Source organism: Protopterus annectens, chromosome 3.part1 (genome assembly GCF_019279795.1).
Source record: "Protopterus annectens isolate FY-2018-M chromosome 3.part1, PAN1.0, whole genome shotgun sequence".
NCBI lineage: Eukaryota > Metazoa > Chordata > Ceratodontiformes > Protopteridae > Protopterus > Protopterus annectens.
Window position 1 is genome coordinate 517,616,231 of NC_056732.1, and position 25,173 is coordinate 517,641,403.

Consider the following 25,173-nt stretch of genomic DNA (forward strand, 5'->3'; position numbering starts at 1 on the left):
AACATATTGTATGAGGGATGTTTGACCTTTGGCAGAGTGTAGGTTGTTGGTATACATGTTGAAAAGCAGTGGTCCCAATATAGAACTTTGGTAACACTTCTTTTGATGGGTAGAAAGGATGAGTAGGAATTAATCCATTTAGCAGACTTGAAAAGGTAGCTAGAGAACCATTTGGTGGAGATGTTTGATAGAAGAGCATTGTTTTAGAAGTAAGATTTGGGAAATGGTATTGAAAACTTTGGATAGATCCAATAATATGACAGAAACCAGCTGATCTTTGTCTCTGGCTAGGTTAATGGTGCTGATGATATTTAGCAGAGCTGTGGTGATGCAATGGCCTGGTCTGAAACCATGTTGTGTGGCAGTAAGGACGTTGTTCATTTATAAATGTGTCATTAATTGATTATGAGTGCATTTTTCAAGGATTTTTGAAAGTGGGTAGAGGCTAATAATGGGTCTAAAGTTGGATATATAATTGGAGTTACCTCCCTTGTGAAGTGTGATGATGTGAGATTTTATCCATCAGGCAGGGACATATGATTTCTGAATAGATCTATTTATGAGAATGGATACTGGAAAGAAAATTGAGCTGGCTGCTATGTTTAGGAGATCACCAGGAATTCCATCTGGAGCCAGTGTACCTGGTTTAATTTGTTTGAGGTATTTTGTGATTGTTGTGACAAATACTGGTTGAAAGGAAAAAGAATGAGTATTACAGAATTAGAAAGTAAGACGGAGTGGGATATGATCAGGTTATTTAAGGAGGCTACATTGTTTTGAGTTTGGCTGTGAAGTACTTTAGTGATGCCAGAGATAAAGTAATTATTGAAAGTGCTGGCTGTTTCTTTAGGTGTGAAGTGGAGGTTGGGTTTGGTTGTAGATTTGAGCCAGGGTATAATATTTTAGATATGGTGGCCCAGAACTGTCCAGAACTTTTGTAGCATCTATTCTGCAAATTTAATAAAGTTTTTTGTCAAGTTTGATTTAGCATCTGGCTTTATTTTGTATATACTTATATTTTTGAAGATTATTTTGTGTTTTATTATTCAGCCATACCTTCTAGGCTTTATCTCTTTTCCTCACTAATTTCCTGGTGATAGGAGTGAGACAAGCAGCAGGGTTGTTTTGCACTCTTAAGCCTAAGGGGGCATGCTGTTTAGCAGTTCCATAAATATCTTATGAAAACAGACAACATCATCAGCTAGTAGCAAGAATTTTAGGATGTTCCAGTTATGGGATTGCAGTGAGGTGTTAAGCAGTTCTGGATCAAAATTGTGCATGTTGTAAAATGTTTGTGTGTGTGTACCCTGGGAGAAGTCCAGGGTGGGAGTTTCACTATTTTTAAGGCTGATTCTGGTTGGATTACAGATAAGTTGGGAGAAATAGTAGATATTTATACTAGAAGTAGTTGTCTCAGAGGTGAGACGTGACCAGTCAATGTTATTAATCAAATGTCAATAAATAGATAAATAATATTGCCTGGTATAATTGTCTCTGTGTATACATTATGAGATAGCCAAGATAGGATGCCCTCCAATGTGCTGATATTGTTTCGAGGTAGGATATAAAGGGCTGACATACTTATTGTTTATGTGTGTTTAGTTTTAGGTTACTTAGAAGTAATTCGGCATTATGGAACAGGGTATGAGAGATGAGAATGATGACAGGTTTATGCTACTATCCTACATTACTGCTATGCCTCCTGTTTTTTTTAATCTATCAGCTCTAAGGATGTTAAAACTGGGTGAGTATTTCTGTGTTACTTATATTAGTTTTAACCAATATTTTTTTATTGCTAATATGTCAGAGGAGTGATATTTTATTCATGCTTGTAGTTCTGGAATTTTGTTTACAATGCTTCTGATGATCATGTGAAACAGATTGAATGTTTTGCTGCTTTTTCTTATTTTGTCAGGAAAGGACTTTAGGTTTTCAGGCAGAGTGTATTTATTATCTGTCGAGTAAGTTGGTGCCTGAAAAGGTCCAGGGTTGAAGTGAATGTCACCTGCTAGCAATCAGTTCAGTAGTATACTTATATGACTGTGCTGTTTTAGTTTATGTGGAACAGCTGGTAAAAATACCGTTGCACCATTTTTGGAGGTATGGAGTATTTTTGGTTTAATGAGGTTTGTGTAGTGTTTTTTTATATAAGTAGAGACTGATACTGAACAGGATGGATGAAGGGATTACACTGTAATCATGTATCTTTTGGTAATATGTAAAGTAGTCAGACAGTTGTGTATAGCAAAATGCAGAGTAAATTAATAATGTGAGTATAAGGAAGGCTGGGTGAGACATTGTATCATGGTGGGGAGTTGTGAATTTAGGGTATGGGATGTTTTAAAGGAAAGCATATTTATATGATGAGCAGTAATGTATGGGTATTGTCAGTTGTCATAGGAAGATGTAAGAGGTTGCTACTGATTAGATAGGTTTGGCAGTAGAAAAACTGTTGCAGATTGGTAATATTGTTTTGTGGGTGGGTCAAAGTATTTATCAATTCTAGTAATCTGGTGATGTAAGAGGTTGTTATTGGTTAGTTGGGTTTTGGTGGGAGGAAGTTATTGTGGATGGGCAGTATATTTCTGAGGGTGGGGTTATGGTGAGAATTAAATGTAGAGGAGGTAAGGGTGTGTGGGGTATGGGAGTAGTGTAGGGGAGCAGAACGAGTCCAAGTTCAGAGAGAGCAAATGGAGGAGGTTGTACCTATCAGTATTGTATTTTGGCCAAAAAACAATCTGAGAAGACTTCCTGACAGCAGAAAATCTTTTTTTTTCAGTTTACATTTTATTAATAGTGTTTGTATAACTCTAAAAATGTATACATTAGCTACAGTATTGTTAGAGGAATCTTCTTTCTATGAAGTAAGGAAAATAAATATGTCACTGCTGCATAACTAGGCAACCTAGGGAGATAATGTGTGCTTTGTGTGTGTATGTGGAGAGGAATGATGCACTATTAATAGGAGGGTAACAAGCAGGCAGATTATATTTAAAAAAAATACTGTTTAAGTGCGACCACAGTTAAGGAGTTTGTGCTGACTACATCCCAAGTCTTGTCTGCAAACCAGTAGTGGACATAACATTATTTGTAGCAGTTATTTAAAAACAACAACATACAGGGCTGTTAGTGCAGGCTGAAAAATCTTGCTTAGCTTTAGTGCAGGTACCCTTTGCTCTTTTAGATTTGTTTATAGACTATCCTCCACAGTTGGAAACTATGCACATTAGGAGGTAGAGGTGTGGTTGCTTGATATCCGGGAGCTGGCACAGACTTTTATTTTTGGTAAGCACACTGATCCTGGAAAGTGTCTGGGGAATCCCTAATGGTATTAAGCTTAAAAAGATTATTTCTTAAGAATCAAAACATTATAGTTATTTATAGAAAAGAATTAGAACTTTCTTAGAAAAATTACTTTTTAATTGTAATGTATAGTTCTCAAAGACTGAGCAACCTTTAATCTTAATTAATCTTTAATCTAGCATTTAAACAGTGCTGTTACATCATTCTAATAATGACTGTTCTTTACTTTTATATTTGTAGTAAAGTCACATGCAATGTCTTAATGTATTTTCAAGAGAACCCGAAGCTTCATTGGGTGACAGGATGAAATTAAAATCTGGAAAATGTTTTATATGCAGACATGATTAATATAATCATATATATTCATTAAACGCATTTTAAGTATTTGGAGTCACCTACTTTGTCTAACATTTGCTTTACCTTGTGTCCTCAGTAATGTTTTCAAACACTTCTCCTCCTAGAGTCTCATTATCTGGATTAAGGCAAATCTGAATCATGTTGCAAATAGCCTTTTCACCCCAGTCACTGTCCTTTCTGGCCTTATTAAAGTGTTTCAGTGCTTCATTAGGTCGCCCCATGTACCTGCACATAAAATGCAATATATTAAATCTCACTCACATTTGCACACTAGAATGCACGCAAAAGGATGTGCAGGTATAACTAAACCTACCACATATAAAGCCCTTTACAAAAGCTGAAGCCTGGTTCTAGAGTAACTCTTGACGATCCTTTTTCCACATTATCAAGGATAGGAACAGCTTCATCAAGTGTGCCAGATCTCCAAAGCAAATCAATTAATTGGCATAATACTGAGAAATTATCTAAGGAAACAGAAACGGTATTATGGTAAATACCAAAATGTAGCAAAACATGTCACTAGCTGAATATCAGGATAAATAATGACATTATGAAAGCAGGATCCAAATCAAGTCTGAAAGGATATTTAACATACTCTATTCTTTATTCTAAAAATTACTTCATGTAACCAAATATGTGTTACTGTTAGTTCCAGTACTTGGAGGAATACAGTTTGTCTGAAATTTCATATTCATTAAAGCTACACTTGCTGTAAGGTACTGACTAAAACAGCAGATGTCTGATGAATGTTGAATGGGTATTCATTCCTCTCAGAAGGATGAAAGAATGGCAAGCATTAGTGTTGGTTAGTGGCATACAGTTCCAGAGCTTTGACTAAGGTATGGAAACAACCATAGTTAATGTAAAGATGGACAAGCCAGAATATGAAGATAAAGGGGATCCACACAAAAAAAAAATCAAAATAGAAATATCATTAAACAAATTTCCAAATGATTTGCATATGGCACAAGTTGCACCACATCAGTTTCTACTGCACCCAAATGATGTGGCATACAGGGATAAAGGTTCTGCCTGGAAACTACCATATGACTATGGGTTTTGACAAAGGTGCTAGGATGTATGTAACACAGTGTTAAAGCAAATCCTTCACACTTCATCAACCTGCCATTAATACCTGAACCAGGCAAATGCTTGACTAACCCATTACACTATTCTGCTGGGAGAACAAAATTAAGGCAAGGCTGTAAAGCTGCAGTCATAATTCATATAACTCAACCAGCACATTTTCCTGTCTTGCCTTTAGGCCAATTTTATAGTAATAGGCTAATCTACCATACTGTCATGGGGTGAAAACTAAGCCTAACTTTAACAAAGAAAACGGAGAAACCATGTAAAACATGAAGTCCAGAAAGATAAAAACATAGGCATAATCAGGGCTACAGGTTGGGTTGCCACTGCTAAGACGGGGGTAATCATACCACTCTCCTGTTCCAGATTTTGCAGAATGTTCCAGATTTTATTGCATTTTTGCCCTGCCCCTCATTATATATATATTTTTATGTTCCGGTAAATCACTGAGAATTGTAGTCTGTTAATAATGACAGACATTAAGAGTCTGGTATTTCTATTTTGTTCAGAAAATGTATGTTGATGCAAAATCAGTTTTTAGCTTTTTAAGTGAATTAAAGTAATACTTAAAAAAACTCTTCCCTGATTTTGGAGCTTTGTCTTTCCGTCATGTTTGGCTTTGTCGAGAATTTTTGAGCAAATAAGTTGAGAGGTATGGAAGCATTTCACACAACTGAATTGTGATACAACAGGACCCTCCTTTCACAGTGCTAGAGAGATAAAATACATCAAGAATTCCGATGAAGGCACTGACAGCCTACCTGGTACAACTGCTACAGTGATGTAATTTCTGGCTTTGAAGACCATACCTAACTTGTAATACTTGGTTAACACATGAAAAAGAGGTGCCAGGTTTAATCTTCGGCCAACTAGTGTAAGGTCATAAATTTGTGGTGTGTTATGTCTGAAGACTGAGACTGCAGTATTCTGGAGGACTCACTTTTCTGAGAGATACAATAATCTTGAAGTTATTATATTTAAGTAGTAGGGGTGTGTGCATAACAACTCCTCATGTTAGCAGGGTGTGAAAATATTTTAAGAGTAAAATAGTATGTTTTAATTGCTGCTATTTCACTTTTAAGTTTGATAATGAGTAACTGCACAGCTTTGTGATGATCTCATATCAGACATTTGTCGGGCAGAAGTGGCAGAACCACAAATGGCTGCAGAAAAAAAATCTGAAAAAAAGGAAACACAAGATGACAGTGTTCTAGACAAATGCATTCTGATGGCTCCAAGATATAATACATGTAGTGATCCACATGGAAACTGTCTGATTTTTCACACACAATCCCTGATTCTTAAGCAGCAAAACAGAAGAAAAGTTTATCAGACTTTTGGATTAGTTTTGCAAATGTAAGTGTCTTCTAAGATCCATTTTACCTAACATCTGTTTCTCTGTATCCTTACCATGATAAAAAAGAAAATTAATATTTTATTCCTGAGTAGTATAGAACGTGTGTGTGTGTGTGTGTGTGTGTGTGTGTGTGTGTGTGTGTGTGTGTGTGTGTGTGTGTGTATAATTAAAAACTCATAGAAAGAGGGTTTACAGTACAAAAAACCTACGACTCAAACCCTGTTCATGAAGGGACAACCAACACTAGTGGTACAGTGCATGTCAGTTGAAAGTGAGGCTTTATCAATGCTTTTAGAATAAACTACAGAGTCCAAGGTGGTATGAAAAATGTATTTAGAATGTTAAGATGCAAAATCTCCTTAACAAGTAAGAATAGTTGGCTTGAAAATCAATTGCAGATCCTTAAAAAAAAGTATGTAGACAAGACGAAATACTGTCTCTTAATAGAAGAGTATCACCCTTAGTTGCTTAGTACACAGCCTTTTACCTTCTGAAAATAAAACATTTTAGCAGAAAATTTTCTTGCCTGTAAGACATGAAACATTTAAAAATAAATTCTGCTAGGTAACAAAAACTTCAGTATGCAAGCTCAAAGATGAAATTACTCTAGTTGCCAGATCTAAGTCCTTGCCCGTATATTAGACAGTCTTCCTTAAGAGAGAAAGCCTAAAGTGAAGCCATCTCTTTCAGAACCATGATTATCTGGGCAAGAAAAGTGCTACTATAATCAGTCAAGATTTTTGTTTTGATGCTTTCTTACAAAACATTTTGAGCCAAGAAATTAGGAGAAAATTAGTAAAGCTGATTATTTTTCCAAGGTCCTAATAGCGTGTAGCAGAATCTCATACAATACCCGATAATTCGCTTAAGGTGATGAGCAGATCTCTGAGCTACTGCCCTACAAAAACATCAGCTCCTGAAAGACTAGAAGATGCAGCTGTCACTCATGATCCAGATGAACCACCTGGACCAGAGTGTCTGCCAGAATACTGTGTCTGGCAACTTGCATGTAACTAAAGATTATGTGGACAATGCAGTTTCCAAAGCTACATGGCTGCTCTGAAAAGAAGTTATAACTTCATACCACTTTTCTTCTTTATGTATATTCAAATAAACTTAGCATAACAGTTTATGTTTGAATGATCAATGCTGCACTAGCCTCATCGGGGTCATATCTTGCCAAGGATTTTAGCCAGCTCAGCTTGAGCTACCTGACAGTGTGGGTGCGTGAAAGGTGCCCTGAAGCTTTGGAATCTGACCAGCTATTATACACTTGCAGGATATAACTCATAAAGCCAATACTACTGCAGCAGAAATGAATATGATGAACAAATGATTTTCTCAGCTCCATATGCAATATCAGCAATCTCCAATTTATTCCTTTTTCTACTGATGGTTTGTGAGAGGAGAGCCAGTGAATCTGACATCAGATACCACAAAGTACAAAAGTAATGGTTGCCATGGTAGCATGACTGCTATACTGTCAAATGTTGCTGAAATATCCTCAATGATAGGCTGAGCTGCTATCTAGTCAAACAGAAATTGTGCTAAAGATACTATGTCACGAATCAAAAACCTTCTGTTGAACAAAACTTAAAAGACAGCTACCAGAAAGGTTTTCCTTTGTGCTAACATCAGGTCTGAGTTCTTTTGGTACAGAGTTCAACCTAGGGAAATACAGTTGTTTAAACAAACTTACCATAACAGTAGATGTTCGAATGATCACTGCTGAAGTAGCCTTAACTATAGAGGTTATAACCTGCTAAGGATATGACAGCTGACCAGCTTCCAAAACTTCAGAGCACCACTCAAGCATCCAAAACATTAGACAGCTCGAGCAGAGCTGACTAAAAGACAGGTATGGGTGCCAAGCCCTTCAGAGCTTTCACGCCAACAGAGGGAGGCTAAAGCCCTGACAAGGATAATGCTAGGAAAATAAAAATAAGGGCCCTCATCCTGGCAACAAAAACATAGAAAAATAAGAGGGATGTTTCAGGAGGGGAGCAGGCTAATTCAACAGTGATTTTTCAAGTATATACTGTTATGGTAAATTTACTTACACAACTGTATTATGTTCATCATTAGGATTGCTGCTGCAGTAGCCTTAGCTATATTGGTAGATTACCACAGCTTAGAGAATGGACAAACTTTATATCAGCACCGTGATTGGAGAATGAACAATGTTAAGTTGTCAATCTCGCCTTCATTCTTGCTTGATGGGTTCGGAGCCGATCCCTCGGCTCCGACTCGGCACTTGCTAAGCTCGAGAGTCACTTTTACCAGCTCGAGGCAGCCCCATATCCCATGATGCAAGGCGGTAAGTACCCAGATCTCGTTTGCCGCTTCGCTTATGAGGCCCTCCTTTTACCAGCTCCTGGTAAGTGATTCACTTTGTTGATATTTAAGCCCCTTTTTGTAAAAAAACCTTTAATTTTTAGTTATAAGTTAATTATATAGATTTTCTGACAGAAAATCCCTGTCTCTTCTAATTTTTTTTTTTTTTAGTCAAACTTTACCCATTCCATCCCCTCCCTGTTAGGGTGTGTGTGTTTGTTTTTATAGTAATACCTTTTTGGTATTTTATTTAATTTAATTTTTTGACTGGTGTGTGTGTGTGTTTTGTGAAGCACCATGTCAAAGGAGAGGGTCTCAGGTTTTAAGAAGTGTGACTCGTGCTGTCAGAAGATGTCTCTGACAGACGGTCACACTTCTTGCCTGTATTGCCTGGGGCCTCTTCACCTGCAGGACTCCTGTGCTATTTGTCATTCCTTCAGCCAGAGAGTCCTGCAGGAAAGATGTAACAAGCTGATACTTAGGGGCCTTCTTAAGCCGGAGGGCTCTCCGGCTAAGTCGGCTCCATCAAAATCAGCCAAATCTTCCAAGGCCCAGGCTTCTGTGTCTAAGCCTGCGGCCTTGGCTCCGACTTCGTTCAGTCGAGATCGGCTCGGCTGGAGCGATTCTGCAACAAAGCCGCCGGCACCGATGGCTATCAGTGCGATTCTGCATCGACCGCCCGGTGTCGGCTCCGATCGGTTCCGACCACCATGTGGCACAGGCATCGGTGTCGGCTCGATCGGCTCCGACACCGTTACTTTGTGGCTGTATCGGCTCCGGCTGGAGCCGATGCATCAAACTTCCTGTCGGCTCCGATAAGTCTTCGGCTCCGACAGGATCTATAATATCGGTTCCGATGGCTCATTCCAGGAAGAGGTCGAGGTCTCCTTCCTTGGGCCGATACTTTCGGCTCCGGCTTCACCTCTCCTTCGGAGCGGAGCCATCGGAGCCGATCTTCAAGGTCATCCAGACTTTCAGACCATGACCTAGAGAGTGGTCAGCAGATTACTTAAGTCACAGGTACTGGCCCAAATGTTACATAGTCCGTCTCAACAGGCGTCTGTTGGTCCACACCCATTACAGTTCCTCCTTCAACTCTACCCCAGAGCTTGGGTTGGAGTCTTCGGAATGGTTACTGCTACGGCTGGAGGACAGATACCCCCTTCTGTTCCTTCAGCCTCTACTCTTATCTCCTCTTGAGACCTTCCTTAGAGGGATTCGGTGGTCGGGCTTCCATGGTCTCCTCCGAGGGGTGAGTGGCATCGGACCCTTGTCGAACCGCTCTTCCCCTTGGAGCCTCGGCCTTGGTGAGCTCGGCTCCGACATCTGCCTCGAGACTTCCCTTCGGTGGTCCCTGGGTTCCTAGTTCTTGAACGGGTTCTCTCGGACCTGCCTGGGAGGGAGCATTCGAGGTGATGAAGAGTGTGCTGGCCACTGGTATCAGTCAGCAGTCTGTTCCGTAGCTCCTCCCTCTATAGTGCCTGTTGACATCTCTGCCACTTCTCTTGCTATAGGACCCAGAGATCCTCCGCCTCAGGTTTCCCCATTGGGAATTTCCCCTCTTCGAGGATTCTCCTGATGTTTGGAGATCCTCCTAGGAAGAGGACTTGTAAGAGGAAACATGTAGACTCCCCGAGTCTGTCACTTGGATACTGACTTTGACGAGTCAGAGGGATCCCTAGATCCCCTCTGAGGATGTCTCCTTCTCAGACATCCTAGAACTCCTTAAACAGAGGGAAACTGGCCCACCAACAATCCCTCTGAGGATGAGTCAGTATACCTAGAGGCGTTTGGATCTCGGCCCTCCACCTCCTGGGTGCCTCCGCCTTTCGAGCCCCTTATGCAGGTTATTGACCCGAAGGCGTGGGCAGCTCCTGACTCTGTAGAGCCAGTCCCTAGGAGGCCTTCAAAATTTATCACTGCCCGAGTGACAAGCAATTCCTCACTAAGGGTGTCCCGCTGATGCCATGGTGGTGGCTGCGGCCACCAAAAGGAACTTGCAGATCCTTCCGTACCGTCCATCCTCCTAATAAGGACTCTAGGACCATGGATAGATGCAGTGGCGGATGTTTTCCTCAGCGACCTTTGCTATCGTTAAGCTGAATTACCTATGTCACTTCACCAGACTCCAGAGGGATATCCTTAAGGAACTGGGTGAAGTAGTACAGGATCCTACAGCTGCAGGAGCTCAAGAAAAGATTGCTTCGCAGCTAGGAACCCTTAATTCCATTGCAAACTCCTCCATGCGGCTAATATCTTATGCTGCTGATGGGGCGAGTAGAGCCGCAGGTACAGGTGTGGCTCTTAGGCGCCAAGCCTGGATGCGGCTATGTGATTTTGCTGATCCCTTTAAGGCGTCCTTCACAAACTCTACCTTTGATGGGTCAGCTTTGTTTGGCCCTCAGGTGAAGGAAACTTTGACCAGGTGCGAACAGGGCGGCAAGACTCTTTCTGCTGTAGGAGTCCGTTTTCCACCCTTCTAGACCTTATCCCAAAGGACAGAAAGGTGGCAAAATGTGGTTCCGTAAATCCCAAGGAGTCACGCCGGATTCACGTGGTCAGTTTACCCCTAGAGGCAGAGGGGTAACAACAACAGGCGCGCTCTAGAGGCAGAGGGGTCCAAAAACCAGGGAAACAGAGAGCCTCTCTCTGACAAGCCCTTTCAGCATCCCTGAGATGTTGCCCGGCTGTCCCTCCTTGGAGGCAGTCGGGGAAGATTATCACTGTACCCAGAAGCCTGGCATTCCCTCACTCAAGACAGATGGGTACAGTCGATCATATCCAAGGGTTACATAATTCCTTTCGAGGAAAGTCTCTTCCCCTCAAATTCCCTTCCAGATGTACCACCCGGTCTAAGGGAAATTGCAGAGTTAGAAGTCTCAAAACTACTGCAAAAAAGAGCCATTCAGCCAATTACAATAGACCATTCAGAGCCGGAATCTACTCAAGGTTCTTTTGGTCCCCAAAAGGCGGAGACTGGAGACCAATATTGGATCTCAGCAGACTCAACAAGTCTGTCAGGAAGACAAGATTCGAATGGTCACTCTTCAGTCAATTCTGCCCTTCTTACAGAAGGACAACTGGATGTGCTCAATAGATCTTCAGGATCGTACTATCACATCAAAATTCACAGGCGGCTCCAGGAGATTTCTCCGCTTCGGCTGCGGTCCAGTCATTTCCAGTTCAGAGCCCTGCCCTTTGGTCTCACTACAGCCCCAGAGTGTTCACCAAATGCATGGCAGTGGTCACGGCTCACCTGAGGCGTCAAGGATTCCAGGTGTTTCAGTATCTCGACGACTGGCTCCTGTCAGCCACCACCAGGCATCAGCTTATACAAGCCAGGGATTACACAATAAACCTTTGTTCTCATTTGGGCATCTCGATCAACCCGAAAAGTCATTCTTATCGCCCTGCCAGTCTATTACCTTCATAGGCGCAAACTTAAACACTGTTAGGATGTTAGCTACCCTTACAGATCAAAGAGTTTCAGACATTCAGAGTCATGTCAGAATCATTCTGGCCAACAAGAAAGTACAGGCCAGAATGGTTCTAAAGGTATTAGGTCTCATGGCTGTGGCCATTACTCTTCTTCCCTGGCTTGATTCTACATGCCTTCTTCAGTGGATGCTGTTCACACAATGGTCATACCAACAACTTCCAATCGTCACCAGATTCTGGTGACACAGACATCAAAGAGCATCTTGCTTCGTGGATCACATCTCCTCAGGTTCACCAAGGCAGGTACTTTGTACCCCATCCCCGATAGCCACTGTCACCACGGATGCCTCCCTGATCGGGTGGGGGTCATTATCAGGGCAGGATGGTTCATGGGACGTGGCAGCCCGTTCGAGTACCATCTGCACATAAATGTCCTGGAGATGAGAGCAGTGCTTTTAACGTTGCAAGCCCTCAGCGACTTTCTTCCCGTAGGGACAATTGCAGTCCACACAGACAACATGTCTGTAGTTTGGTATATCAACAAACAGGGCGGAACCAAGTCCTACCCCTTGTGTCGAGAAGCACTCAGACTATGGCAATGGGCGATCTCCTCTCATCGGTTTCTGGTAGCAGCGCATATCCCTGGGAAAACCAACATTGTAGCGGACAGATTGAGCAGAGCTATTCTCATGCCTCACGAGTGGTCTCTCAAGCAATCTATAGCGGAAGAGATTTTTCTGGAATGGGGTCGTCCATGTTGCGATCTTTTGCTACTCCCCAAAACAGCAAATGTCCAGACTTCTTCTGCCTCTTCCGCTATCAGGCCATCCCCAGAGACGCTCTGACCCAGGATTGGCCCCAGGGACTTCTTTATGCCTTCCCTCCATTTCCTCTGATCCCTCAGGTTATCCAGAAAGCTACCGTTTTGAGAGCCAAATTGATTCTCATTGCCCCTTACTGGCCTCGACAAGTTTGGTTCCCGTTCCTCCATCATCACCTTTTGGTGCAGCCGTGGCATCTGGACCCAGTGCCAGACCTTCTGATTCACCAATCGGGTCAGCTGCACGGTCAATCCCTCCTCTCAACCCCACAGCATGGTTGCTCCACTTCCTTCCTTAGCCAGGCTTCCTTTGATCTCTAACCCAGTTAGAGATATCATAGTAGCTTTGCTAAAATCCTCTACAAGGAGGATTTATACAAGCAAATGGAAACGTTTCTCTTATTGGGCTAAGGCCAAGAATATTGATCCCTTTACTGCCCCTGTTCAGGCAGTCCTGGATTTCTTAGCAGAGATTTTTCATGCAGGCTCCTCTTCTTCCACAGTCAGAGTTCAATTGGCTGCTATTTCCAATTTTCATGTCGGGATAGCAGATCATAATATTATGTCCCATAGGCTCTGCAGGGCCTTCTTGAAAGGAATTTTCCTACTAAAGCCTCCAATCAGGAATCCTCCTCCTCAGTGGGATCTAAATTTAGTGCTGACATCTTTGATTCTTCCCCCCTTTGAGCCAGCTGCTTCTTGTTCCCTGAAATATCTTTCTTGGAAAACTTTATTCCTAGTGGCTATTACATCGGCCAGGAGGGTGTCTGAACTTCATGCTCTTTCGGTTCGACCCCTATTTGGTTTTCACAAAGACAGAGTATCTTTGAGAACTAACCCAACCTTTTTGCCTAAGGTCGCTTCAAAGAACAATTTGAATCAATCCATTGATCTCCCTGTATTTTTGCCTAACTATTCAGATAGAGCTGAACAAAAGCTACATTATCTTGATGTCCACCGTCAACTTAGATATTATTTGGACAGAACAAAAATTTAGAAAATCTGATCAACTTTTTGTTTCCTATGCGGATAATAAAAAGGCCTTCCTGTTTCTAAAGTGACTTTGTCTAGATGGCTTTCTTGGTCATCTCTGAAATTTATCTGCTCAGGGGAAAACAGCTGTGCTCAAAACCTAAAGCACATTCAACTAGGAGCTTAGCTACTTCTACAGCTTTTCAAGCTAGACTTCCTTTAGACACTATTTGTGCAGCGGCCACTTGGGCCACTCCTCACACTTTTGTTTCCCATTACAAATTGGACTTGGCCTCCAGGGACAGAGCCAGTTTTGGCTCTACAGTCCTCAAGAGTTTGTTCCATTGAGCCACCCAGGATAGAGGTGCTAGGGGCCGGTCCCATCAAGCAAGAATGAAGGCGAGATTGACAACTTAACATTAAGAAGTTATGTACCTACCATAGCGTTCCATGTTAGTTGTCTTCTCTGCCTTCTTTCTTGACCCTCCCTCCTTCCCCTGGCCTGGACAGACCTTGTTATAAGAAACTGTTATGCTGAAGACCATTCAGACCTGGTCCTTCTTCCATCTGTAGTTTTCTTTCTTCCTTTGGAAAGTATTTTATGCTTGGTGTTATTGCCCTTTGTCATCAAACGAGATCTGGGTACTTACCGCCTTGCATCATGGGATATGGGGCTGCCTCGAGCTGGTAAAAGTGACTCTCGAGCTTAGCAAGTGCGGTCGAGCCGAGGGATCGGCTCCGAACCCATCAAGCAAGAAAGAAGGCGAGAGAAGACAACTAACATGGAACGTTATGGTAGGTACATAACTTCTTATTTTCCATCAGGATATTAATGTAGAAGTATTGCCCACTGAAAAATGAGTCCACCACTTCACGGCAGTATATCAAGCTGTCATGAAGCTCAGACAGAAAAAAAAACCTAATAGGCTCCGTTATTTATACTCCCTATGTAGCACTTCTGCTGTTTAGTGAGTGTAAAATGTAAAAAAAAAAAAGAAAAAAAAGAAAATTAAAAATTCTGTGCGTGTTTATATCTGTGTGTGTAAATGCATGTGTGCATGTGAGTGGTGAAAGTGAGATTGATCGAGCCATTATTTCACACTTGCTAAGCAGTGCTTTTGCTGTTTAGCAAGTGTAAAAAAATAAATAAACAGAAAAAAGTGTATATATGTATGTATCAGTATGAGTGTGTTTAGGTTTCTGTCTGCGTGTGTCAGTGAATGTGTGCATGAAAGCAGAAGAAACTGTGTGTGTGTGTGTGTGTGTGTGTGTGTGTGTGTGTGTGTGTAAGCAGAAGAGACTGCGTATGTGTGCATGAGAGAGAGTATGAACAGTGAGACCGATCGAGTCATTATTTTACACTCAATAAGCAGTTCTTTTGCTGTTTAGTGAGTGCAAAGTTAAAAAGAAAAGAAACTTAAAATAACAAAGTGTATGTGTGTATATCTGTGAGTGAGAGTGTATGTGAGTATGAAAGCAGCAGAGACACTGTGTGCGTTTCTGTGTGTGTGTTTGTGTGTATGTGTGAGAGAGAGTGAAGAGTGAGAGCAATCCCTGGCAGCAGCAGCAGTTGAGAGATTTCCATACCTCTCATCTCTTGACCCCTTACTTCAACATATGTTTTTATACGTTTTGGGTGTAAAATGCTTCTTCCAACATCATTAACATATACTATAGAAAGTTTGAAACATTAGGTGGTGGAACTATTTTACATAAAAAGTATATATATATATATATATATAGAGAGAGAGAGAGAGAGAGAGATGTATGTATGTATGTATATATAAAATAATATAGTACTACTTACAAAATAAGTAAGTAAAACACAACAATTTTACAGACAGCCCATGCTCTAAGTGCAGTAATGCCCTCCAGGGTGTGTGTCAATTACACAGTAATGCACCCTGTTGGGCATTATTGATCGCTTACACTGACTGAGAAGAGGAAAGATGAGGGAGAATGGTCCTTGCAAAGCCTGTCCTAGTCCCAGAGAAGGAATCTAGTTTATAGTGCTTTGTAAAAGTGTGCACAGAGGACCAAGCTGTTGCTTCTAGAATATTTCTAGAATTCAGGCCTTGACCCTGCTTGGATGTGTTTTGTTGTGATGGGTATAACAAAAGATAATTGTACAGGACAACCACTTGGAAATACTGTTTTGACAAGCACTGTCCTTCTTTCCTAGCTTCACAAGAAATGAAGAACTGATCAGAGTTTCTGAAAGATTTTCTTCTGTCGAAGTGGCACCCGAGTTGCCTGTGAACATCATAGGTATGGAACTCAAGTCATCCTGATGATCCTATTCAAATGGAGCAAGAGTTAGATTTTCCAAAGGATGAGACACCTGTTTTCTAGGAGTATTGGTATGTAACACCACTTTCAAAAATATTTTCACATGAGATTATATTGAAAGAGAGGATCGATGGTCAGACATGTTGAAATGGTTGACAAATGAACCTTGAGGGAGGAAAAAGACAAGCCAGAGGATAGCAACTTACATAAATAAGTTAGAATGAAAGATAACCTAGCCCTAAATGGTTCCTTTCTTGGCCATACCTCTCTTCTTTGCTTCTTTGGAGAGGAGTAATGTACTGGGCTTATCAAAGGGTCTGGTGCAGGCTATGGGCCATTCTTGTAAAGTAGTTTCTGGTAAATGAAAACTGGATTCCTCTTTACCTGAAGAGGATCAAAACTTGGAATCTGTAGGGGAATGTGAATGGACAAATGCAGTACTTTCTCCTAAGGCTTCTGATTCAGATTCAGAGACGAGTGTGGTATCTGAATCTCTGTGTGAGAGATTATTTTTCTTTACGACTGTTTACAAGATGAGGCACTGTTTTCAGTGGCAGAACACTGATGTTTCTCAGTCCCTTAGAATATACTTTGATTTACTACAACTGAAATTACCAGAACTCTCCCCCAATGCTGTCAGCATTGGTGGATGTGTTTTTCACAGCCTGTGGTTTTCTTGACAGCCAACCTGCTGCCCCTGAGAAAGCAGATAAAATGTACAAAGTTCCTCAGCCTTTCAAGTTTTTATGCACTAATCCTAGACCTGACCTAGCAGATATAGCTTTAGTTAATCCAGCTGCTGCCAGGCATTTTGTTAATTCTAACCTTTCTCCCTCTGAAAAGGATGATAAAGCTACTGGTAGTTTTGAAGAAAAGGTGAATACCTCTATAACTTTGATTTTTCAAATTCTGAAATGTCAGGCTTATATGTTACAGTTTATACTGACTAATTGTGAAGGTATGAGGCATGTTCTGGCTGCAGTTTCCTCTTGTGAGAAAAAAAAATCTGCTTTGTGTATCTTAGTTTCTTTTATTTTTTCAGGTCACTACTCATTGTCTGAAGTGTGTTTACTTCTCTGTTAATACTGCTAACAGGACTGTTGCCACTGCTACTGTTTTGAGGAAGTGTGCCTGACTGCGTTCTGAGAACATCACAGAAGATATCAAAAATGAAATTTTGAATTCTCCTTTGCACAGAGATTTTGGTTTTGGACCCCCTGCTACAGAGGTTATGAAACAGTGTGATGAGAGAGGTAAGCTGATTCATGGAATCTCTCATACTTTTCATCCCTCCTTCTCTAAATTCTCTAAGAGATTTTTTGCTGCCTTGTTGAATTTTGGCAAGAAACAAATTAGCAATCAAACAAGGCAGAATGACTATATAAGGGAGCTTTTCCCTAACCCCTACCAGCACACTAGCAGTCCCATACCCACTCCAGAAAGTCTGAATCTCCATTTCTCTCTTTGGCAACAGACTGTTTCAGACAAATGGGTCCTGAATATGATCCATCTAGGAAACAAATGGCAGTGGGAGGAAATTCCTTTTTTCCAGGGGATTACTCCTCATCTGCCGACTAAACTGTTCTATTTCCTCCTGTCCTACAACATACTCTGTCTAATAGGGTAATAGAAGCTATTCCTCCACCCCAGCTAGAGAATGGCTTTTACTCAAGAATGTTTTTTAAACACCTTTATTGAATTATCACTTAAGACACAGGCAAACATACATTTATATAACAAATATCAACATGTTCTCAGTTACAAACATTATACTTCACATTTGTTCTTTAGCTTAACTACCATATCTCTAACATTACATAAACTGCTCAATTCCAGCCTTCCCTTAAACCTCACTCCAGCTCCAAAATACTATTCCGTATACATTATTCCCACAATTTCCATTTTCTTTAATGTAGCTTGCTGCTACCATTTTGTACAGATCCCACTTTAATTTCTTTTATCTCTGTTAAAATTTCAATACTGGTTTACACTTTGATTTTCATTTTCTACTAATTGTTTTTTAGGCGGCCACCAGAATTAAACTTAACACTGCTATACTATGTCTAGACAGTCCAGATCCTGTGTCCCAGCTCAGAAGAATCATTCCCTTAGTTATACATATTTTCTCATTACTCAAGAATCTCTCCTGGAGACCACTTCTGGGATCAGTCTTTCCTGAATCAGTTTGTGACAGCGCCCATGTTCAAAATGCTTTCACTTCACAATCGTTACTCCCATATTCCTCATTTTCTTTTTCTAATAAACTTAGATGTAAAAGCTGCCTATCATCACATTTCTTTTCATCCAGATTTCAGTTGTTTCTTTCAGTTTTGAGTGTCTGGATCACATTATCAATGACTTTGGACTATCCATTGTTTCAAGAGTATTCACAAAGTGTCTAGTCTAGCTCCTGTTATAGCCCATTGCAGGCTACAGAGTATTCACATTTTACCATGTATTATTTGTTATCTTTGCAGAGTTTTATTCAAACTGTCAGGAATTATCTGTTACACAAGCTGGGATTCCAAGAGAGCATTCAAAGTCTTTTTTGACTTCATCGCAGAGGATTTTGTTTCTAGTGTATCTGCTAGGCAACTCAGTACAAACAGTGTTTTTGCCACAAAAAAAAAAAATAGATCAATATTTAGATATAGTTCAGGGATGGGTTTTACATGCAGACTTCAGTCTCAGCAAGGGTATTCTGGGTCTGATGGCATCCATGAGTCTCATTAGCAAGACAATAAATGGGAAAGATACAATGGTTTCTGAAATTTCTTTGCTCCTAGCATCAATACCCATTGACTATCAAATTCCAGTTCTGGGATTTGCAAAAAGGGAAATCACTTGGTGGAGACATCACATTTTTCTGAATCTACGTCTCTAATTCTTCCCCCATGCTGCAAAGCAGTCAGCCACTATGGATATTAGAGACTTTGCATAGGGAGCAGTGGAAACTGGAATAGAAGTGCAAGGTTTCTGGGACAAGAATAACAGACCAGAAGAAAAAGAAAAACATAAAAGAGATGCAAGCTTTTATAAAGACTCTAAGCTCTCTAAATCATTTGAAGTCCCAAGGACTTCTTCAGGTAGTTAAAGACAATAACACTGTGATGTGGTACATAAAGAAGCAAGGGGGAATCAGATCTTACCGCCTTTGCAGTCTAGCCATGTTAGCATGGAATATATCTTTATAGCACAGTCTTACTCTACTGGCATCATACATGCAATCAAAACAAAATTGTACAGCAAACAAGCTGAGCAGGACCAAAGCAGACCCTTGGGAATGGTAATTAATTAGAGGGTCTTCCAAGGTTTGATCCATCTGTGGGGAATTCCTCAGGCTGACCTTTTTGCCTCTTCTCTAAACAATCAGATGAAAAACTTCTGTTCCAGGACTCCATGTAAGAAGACTTGGAAGATAGATGACTTTTCTTTTCTTTAGACAGGAATGTTCCTGAATGCTTTTCTACCTCCAGAATACTTCTGTAGATTCAGAAGGACTCCCCAAAGATCATTGTGGTGACTTCCTTCTGCCCCAGGCAAAGTAAGTCCTACATATCTGCAACAGTAGATGTTTGAATTTCACACTAGCTCAGTGTCATATGGGTTCTGTATCTGTGCAAACCCACCCTGGCAGCTTTCCTAAGCTCAGAAATCCCTCGTCAGACTCTCTATGACAGGGGATTGGCTAAGACCCTCTAACCAGCGGAAGCATCACCCCTGTCAGAGAAAGTCAGATTCAGGGTTTTAGTGCTAAGCAGGCAAAACCAAGTAAGATGAGAAGGAAGAATTGCCTGAAAAAACAATTCTCCAACAACAACAAAAAAAAAAAAACTCCATCAAAAATAACCAAAGCCAACCAACCAACAACATAACAAGTTTGGCTACCTTCAAACTATATACAGAATAAGGGAGGTGGCTGGTGGGTGCTGCCACAGAGGCAGTGTAAAATTCGATCATCTACTGTTACAGGTAAGTAAGACTTGCAAAGCTGTACTATGTTCTTCATTCACACTGCCTCAGGGGCATATGGGTAGTTCTCAAAGCTTACCATACCTTGGCAGAGGAAAGATATGGATCTAGGATCCCCTGAAGAATGGTCCATGCAAATCCTGCTCTATCACTTGAGAAACAATCCAGCTTGTAGTGCTTTGTAAAGATATGAACAGAGGACCAAGTCACTGCCTCTAAAATACTTCTAGAGTTCATTCCTTTCCAATATGGCACCAAAGAGAATAAGGCTCTGGTGAAATGTGCCTTGATCTTGCCTAGAATTTATTTACCATGCTTGCAGTAACAAAACATAGCAGAGGACAACCAATGAGCAATCATTTTCTTAGAGACAGGTTGACCCCGTAGCTCTACAATAAGAAAAAAACACGTATTCAGCTTTCCCGAAGGACTTAGTTCTGTCAAGGTAGTACCTGAGCTGCCTATGCACATCCAAGGTATGCAGAAATGTCTCTCCCATGTTTTTAGGTTCCACTAAAAACTGGGAGGTTGTTGGCTTGATTCAGTGAAAATTCAGAAACAACTTTTGGAATGAAAGATGAATCAGTGCATAGAACAGCACTGTCCTTGTGGAAAGTCTAATAAGATTGGCCCACCATGACAGCCTGAAGCTCAGAGACTCATCTTCCAGAAGTCAGAATAAGCAAAACAGTTTTCCAAATAATGAACCTCAAATTAGCCTAAACAGTAGGTTCAGAAGGCGATCCCAAGCAAGAGGAATTTGCTTTCGGGGGGGGGGGGTCTTATCTGCAACACTCCTGTCATAAACTGATTACAAAAAGAGATAAAAGAGGGAGAATCGTGGGAAGACAAGTTAAGATGGCTACAAGATGTACATTTATAGATGAATAAAATAAGCCATCCTTGAGTAGCTCATATAAAAATGTAAAACCAGAGGGGTAGACACCACACCTGGCCCTCTAAAATCAGTTAGACACCCCCTAGAAAACCGCTTCCACTTGTAAATGTAAGATTGTCTAGCTGCAGGTTTTCTTGCCTCCTTCAAAAGCTGTTGCACATACTCATGGAACAAGTGCCTAAAAGTATCAAGATAGAATCATCTAGGCTGTCAGTAGCAATTGCTCTAAGTTGGGTACACCAGTCACCCCTGACACTGTGTGAGCAGATCCAGAATGTGAGGAAGCTTGTGGTAATTGCCTTGGCCAATGCCATTAAAAGGAATAACCAACTTTGCCTGGACCAAAATGGGGACACCACAATCTTCTTCTTCTTTCGGCTTTTCCCGGTTAGGAATTGCCACAGTGGATCACTATCCACTCATGATTGCCAGTGGAGTTTTATGGTGTTGAGTTGCCAGCCCATCGCCCAACCTTCCACAGAAGGCACACACTCACGCCTAGGGTCAAGTTAGTGAGTCCAATCCACCTACAGCATGTCTTTGGGATGTGGGAGGAAACCGGAGCACCCGGTAGAAACCCACACGACCACAGGGAGGACATGCAGACTCCGCACAGAAGGCACCCCAGCTGAGGATTGAACCAGAGAATCTCTTGCTTTGAGGTGGCAACACAAACTGCTGCACCACCATGGCAAAAAGGGGACACCACAATGATCTTTGGTAATTCTATCTGAAACTTCAGAACTACATTCAGTATTGGTGGAAAGGGAGGATATTCTTCAAGGAACATTCCTGTCCAAGAGAACGAGAATGTTTCTGTCCTTCAAGCATGGCTGCAAGGATGTCTTGAACAGAATTTTTCCAACTGCCTATTTTGAAAGGAGGTGAACAGAACTATTTGAAGTGTTTCTCTCATCTGGACCAAATCCAGGCAGACCTCTGTCTTGAGTTTCCATTTGTAAGGGTCCATCCAGGATCTGCTTAGTCTGTCTGCCACTATGTTATGCTCTGATAAGATGTATGAGCCTGAGGTATTAGACAATACTATAAGGTTAGCTGCTAGGCCATCACTGCCAACTGTCAAAGAGGATATGACCTTGTACCCCCTTGTTTGTTCAGGTACCACATGACTGTTATCTGTAACCAATAAAAGGGGACTTGTAGAAAATAAGTGGTGAAGAAAGAATAGTCGTGTAAAACCTTACCATAACCATAGATGTCCTTCTCTTCCACGTTGCAGTATTCATAGCATGAGGCATCCCCCCCCAGGTGACCCAAACGTCCGGTCAGTTTGCAAAAGACTTTTACTACTGCAAGGTACTTGAGACGTTGCATGAAGGCAGCAGGGAGTGTAGGCCATAAAAGTGACCTCCACATATACCATCCTCAGTACTGAATACCCCAGTCAGAACACCAGTCCAATGATAAAAAGGAGAGGCAAACTACCATCCAGAGAAATACAAGGACCAAGGGGGAAGGAGGGTGGGATAGAATACGGCAACATGAAAGAGAAGGACATCTATGGTTACAGTAAGATTTTACACAACTATTCTGTCCTTCTATTCCCATGTTGCAGTATTCATAACATGAGGTAGAGTACCAAAGCTCATGAAAGGGAAAGGGAGGATGGAACAGAGGAACTCTCTACAAAATTGTGCAGGATTGCCCTGGCAAACCCTGCTTTGGATCTGTAGATGCCATCCAGCTTGTAAGGTTTGGTAAAGGTGTGGACAGTAGACCATGTAGCTGCCACCAAGATGGAAGCAGTGTCCAACCCCTTGAAAAAGGCCCCAGATGAAGCAACAGCCCTAGTGGAATGAGCTTTTAATGAGGAAGAAAGTTTTACCATGGAAAATATAGCGGAAAGAAATGGCCTTTGAAATCTATGAAGAAATAGTCTGCTTTGACACAGGCTTTCCTAGTGCCCTGGGGTAAAATGAAACAAAAACTTGCTCTGATTTCCTAAAGGACTTGGTTTTATCCAGGTAAAATCTGAGTTATCTCTGCACATCCAAAGTATGTAACACCCTTTACATCCAAAGTATGTAACACCAACAACTTTGACAGGGTTTCTGTCTATACACACAGAGCAGAGTGGAGGAGAGGTGTTGACTACAACTGTTAGCTGAGATATATAAGTATCCTGTTTTTTTTTTTCCGATTATTTATACCGATTATTGTTTCTAGCAATTTATATGTAGCACTTTTTATTGCCTGCTGCACAGTTTCTGAGTGTATTTTTATTGCTATTAACTAATCTGCACGGGTAACTGATTTGTTTGCAGTTAAAAAAGCATTCTGTAGAGTCTCATTGCTCCTTTATCTGTTTAAAAACTTTCATTTTGTGGCTTTCTGTAGTGCTTACTCTCTGTAGGATAATAGCTTTAGTACAGGATAATAGCTTTAGTATTGTCCCCACCCTCCCTGTTGGTGTCTTGCTGTTATACTTGGTGGCTTTGCAGTTGCCCGCCCCTACTGTAAATCTGATCTGGGACACTCCTCCCAGTGTCATTAGCTCATTCTACCTAATACAGAGAGAACATTTGATAAGGCCTCTGTTTTTCCTTTTTCCCTTTCAAAAAAAATAAATAAATAAATTTTTGCCTGAATCTCCTTGGTTCTGACTGTGCTTCACAAACATTTTGGAAATATAGAGTATATTTTAGAGCATTTATTATAACTGTAATTGCCTTAATATTGCTACAACTCAAGTGCTCTAGGTTGCACTGCATCTGAAGTGTTAGTGTGTTTTAGCTGTTTTTCTGTATATATAGACTTCTCTGTATATGTAGACTAGCTACTTATTCTGCTGTTTTACTGCCTCTTAAATCGTTTTTCAGTTGTGCACTTGCCTTGCTTCATTTAAAAAGTTTTAAATAGCTAATTTTGTAGAGTCTTAATTGCATTTTCTGTTTAGGACTACACACTCAAGTGTGTTAGCCTTTTTTGTGTTTATTTACTGTATTATTGCATTGTTTAGCCTGTTTCGACAAAAAAATATATACTATATTGTTTGCTCATTTCCCACCTTTTCTAGCCAGTCCATATCCCAGGCTTTGCTTGTCTCAGGACTTTATTTTCTGTGCTCAGAGCTAACCAGACCTTGCTGTGTGAGTGGGAAGTCCTACTGCTTACCAGTGGGACTGGTGAGCATTGTACTGCCTATCTAACGCTAGAGGAGTGGTTTCCAGCTCTGAAATTGTAATTTTATTAGCCTTTTTGGGCTGATTTCGATCCCTTTCAACTTTCTGGCTTAAAAACGCGAGTGTTTGCACATTTTTCACATCGTGCAGCACTTTGAGGCTACAGTTAAACTATTCCAGGTGCCAGAAAGTCTGCTCTTTAAATTTTCCCTTAGAACTAGCTGGTTTCTCAGTAGTAGCACTAAAATCTGTACCCCTGTAAAGAGCACTTGCTCTAGCACCTGCTGGAATGCACTAGGAAGCCTGAAACTGATTCAAGCACTCAGTTCTCCTTGTCAATAAGGAGAAATTAATCATAGGCATAAAAACAGCCTATAATTGCAGAGTACCTTGCAAAGGTAAGAGAAAACAGCTCTTAAACTTTACAAAAAAGCACCTAAACAGGCATGTCCAAGGGTCAGCTTCCGGTGATTTCTCCTGTACACCTGGTGAATCTGGGCATACTGAGGCAGTGCAGCAACTGCCTCATGTACACAGACAATCCTTTCCTCCTACCACCCAACACTACAACCTGCAAGAGATGCACTTACATAGCCAAACTGGAAGCCAAGCTCTCTCTGGCCAAGATTGTGCTAGACAGTCAAGAGGAGAAGGTTAATACCTGCATTACACCTCAAGCAACTCATAGCCCTTCAAAACCCACACCATCAACACCCACACATAGCAACACTAAACTCACATATGCGGAGGCCCTTAACATTAACCTGCCCAAGCAACAAGGACCTCCAAGCGAAGCAAACAAACACCAGTCACAACCAAAGTGACACATAGCTCACAACACCAGTGTGCCACCCAACAACAGCCCCTAAGGCAAGACAATGTACCCAACACTTTAGTCATAGGTGACTCTATAGTCAGGCACACTGATGTCCTACTCACCAGGCTGAACAAGGAGAAAATTACAGTCAGCTGCCTGTCAGGTGCCAGGATCCGCCACATAATGCATGCACTCAAGTCACTCCACAACAAGTACAAATACAACTCTGTCATTGTCCATGCTGGAGTGAATGACTTGAGACGTACCTCCCTGGACCACATGAAAAGAGACATGGAAGAGCTCTTGGATCATGTGACCCAGGCAGGTATGACCCTAGCCCTGAGTAGCATCCTGCTGTCGCCCAGAATGATACCACAGTATAAG

At 41.3% G+C, this 25,173-nt stretch overlaps 1 protein-coding gene across 1 annotated transcript in view; it reads right to left on the reverse strand.

The window, feature by feature from the left end:
- Positions 1-25,173, reverse strand: part of LOC122798197 (tetratricopeptide repeat protein 21B-like) — a 1,733,894-nt gene that overhangs the window by 163,353 nt on the left and 1,545,368 nt on the right. The window contains exons 23-24 of the mRNA XM_044066946.1: positions 3,974-4,124; positions 3,724-3,885 (exon numbers count right to left, since the gene is read on the reverse strand). Of these exons, the coding sequence (XP_043922881.1) occupies positions 3,724-3,885; positions 3,974-4,124 (313 nt within the window). The remainder of the gene's footprint in view (positions 1-3,723; positions 3,886-3,973; positions 4,125-25,173) is intronic.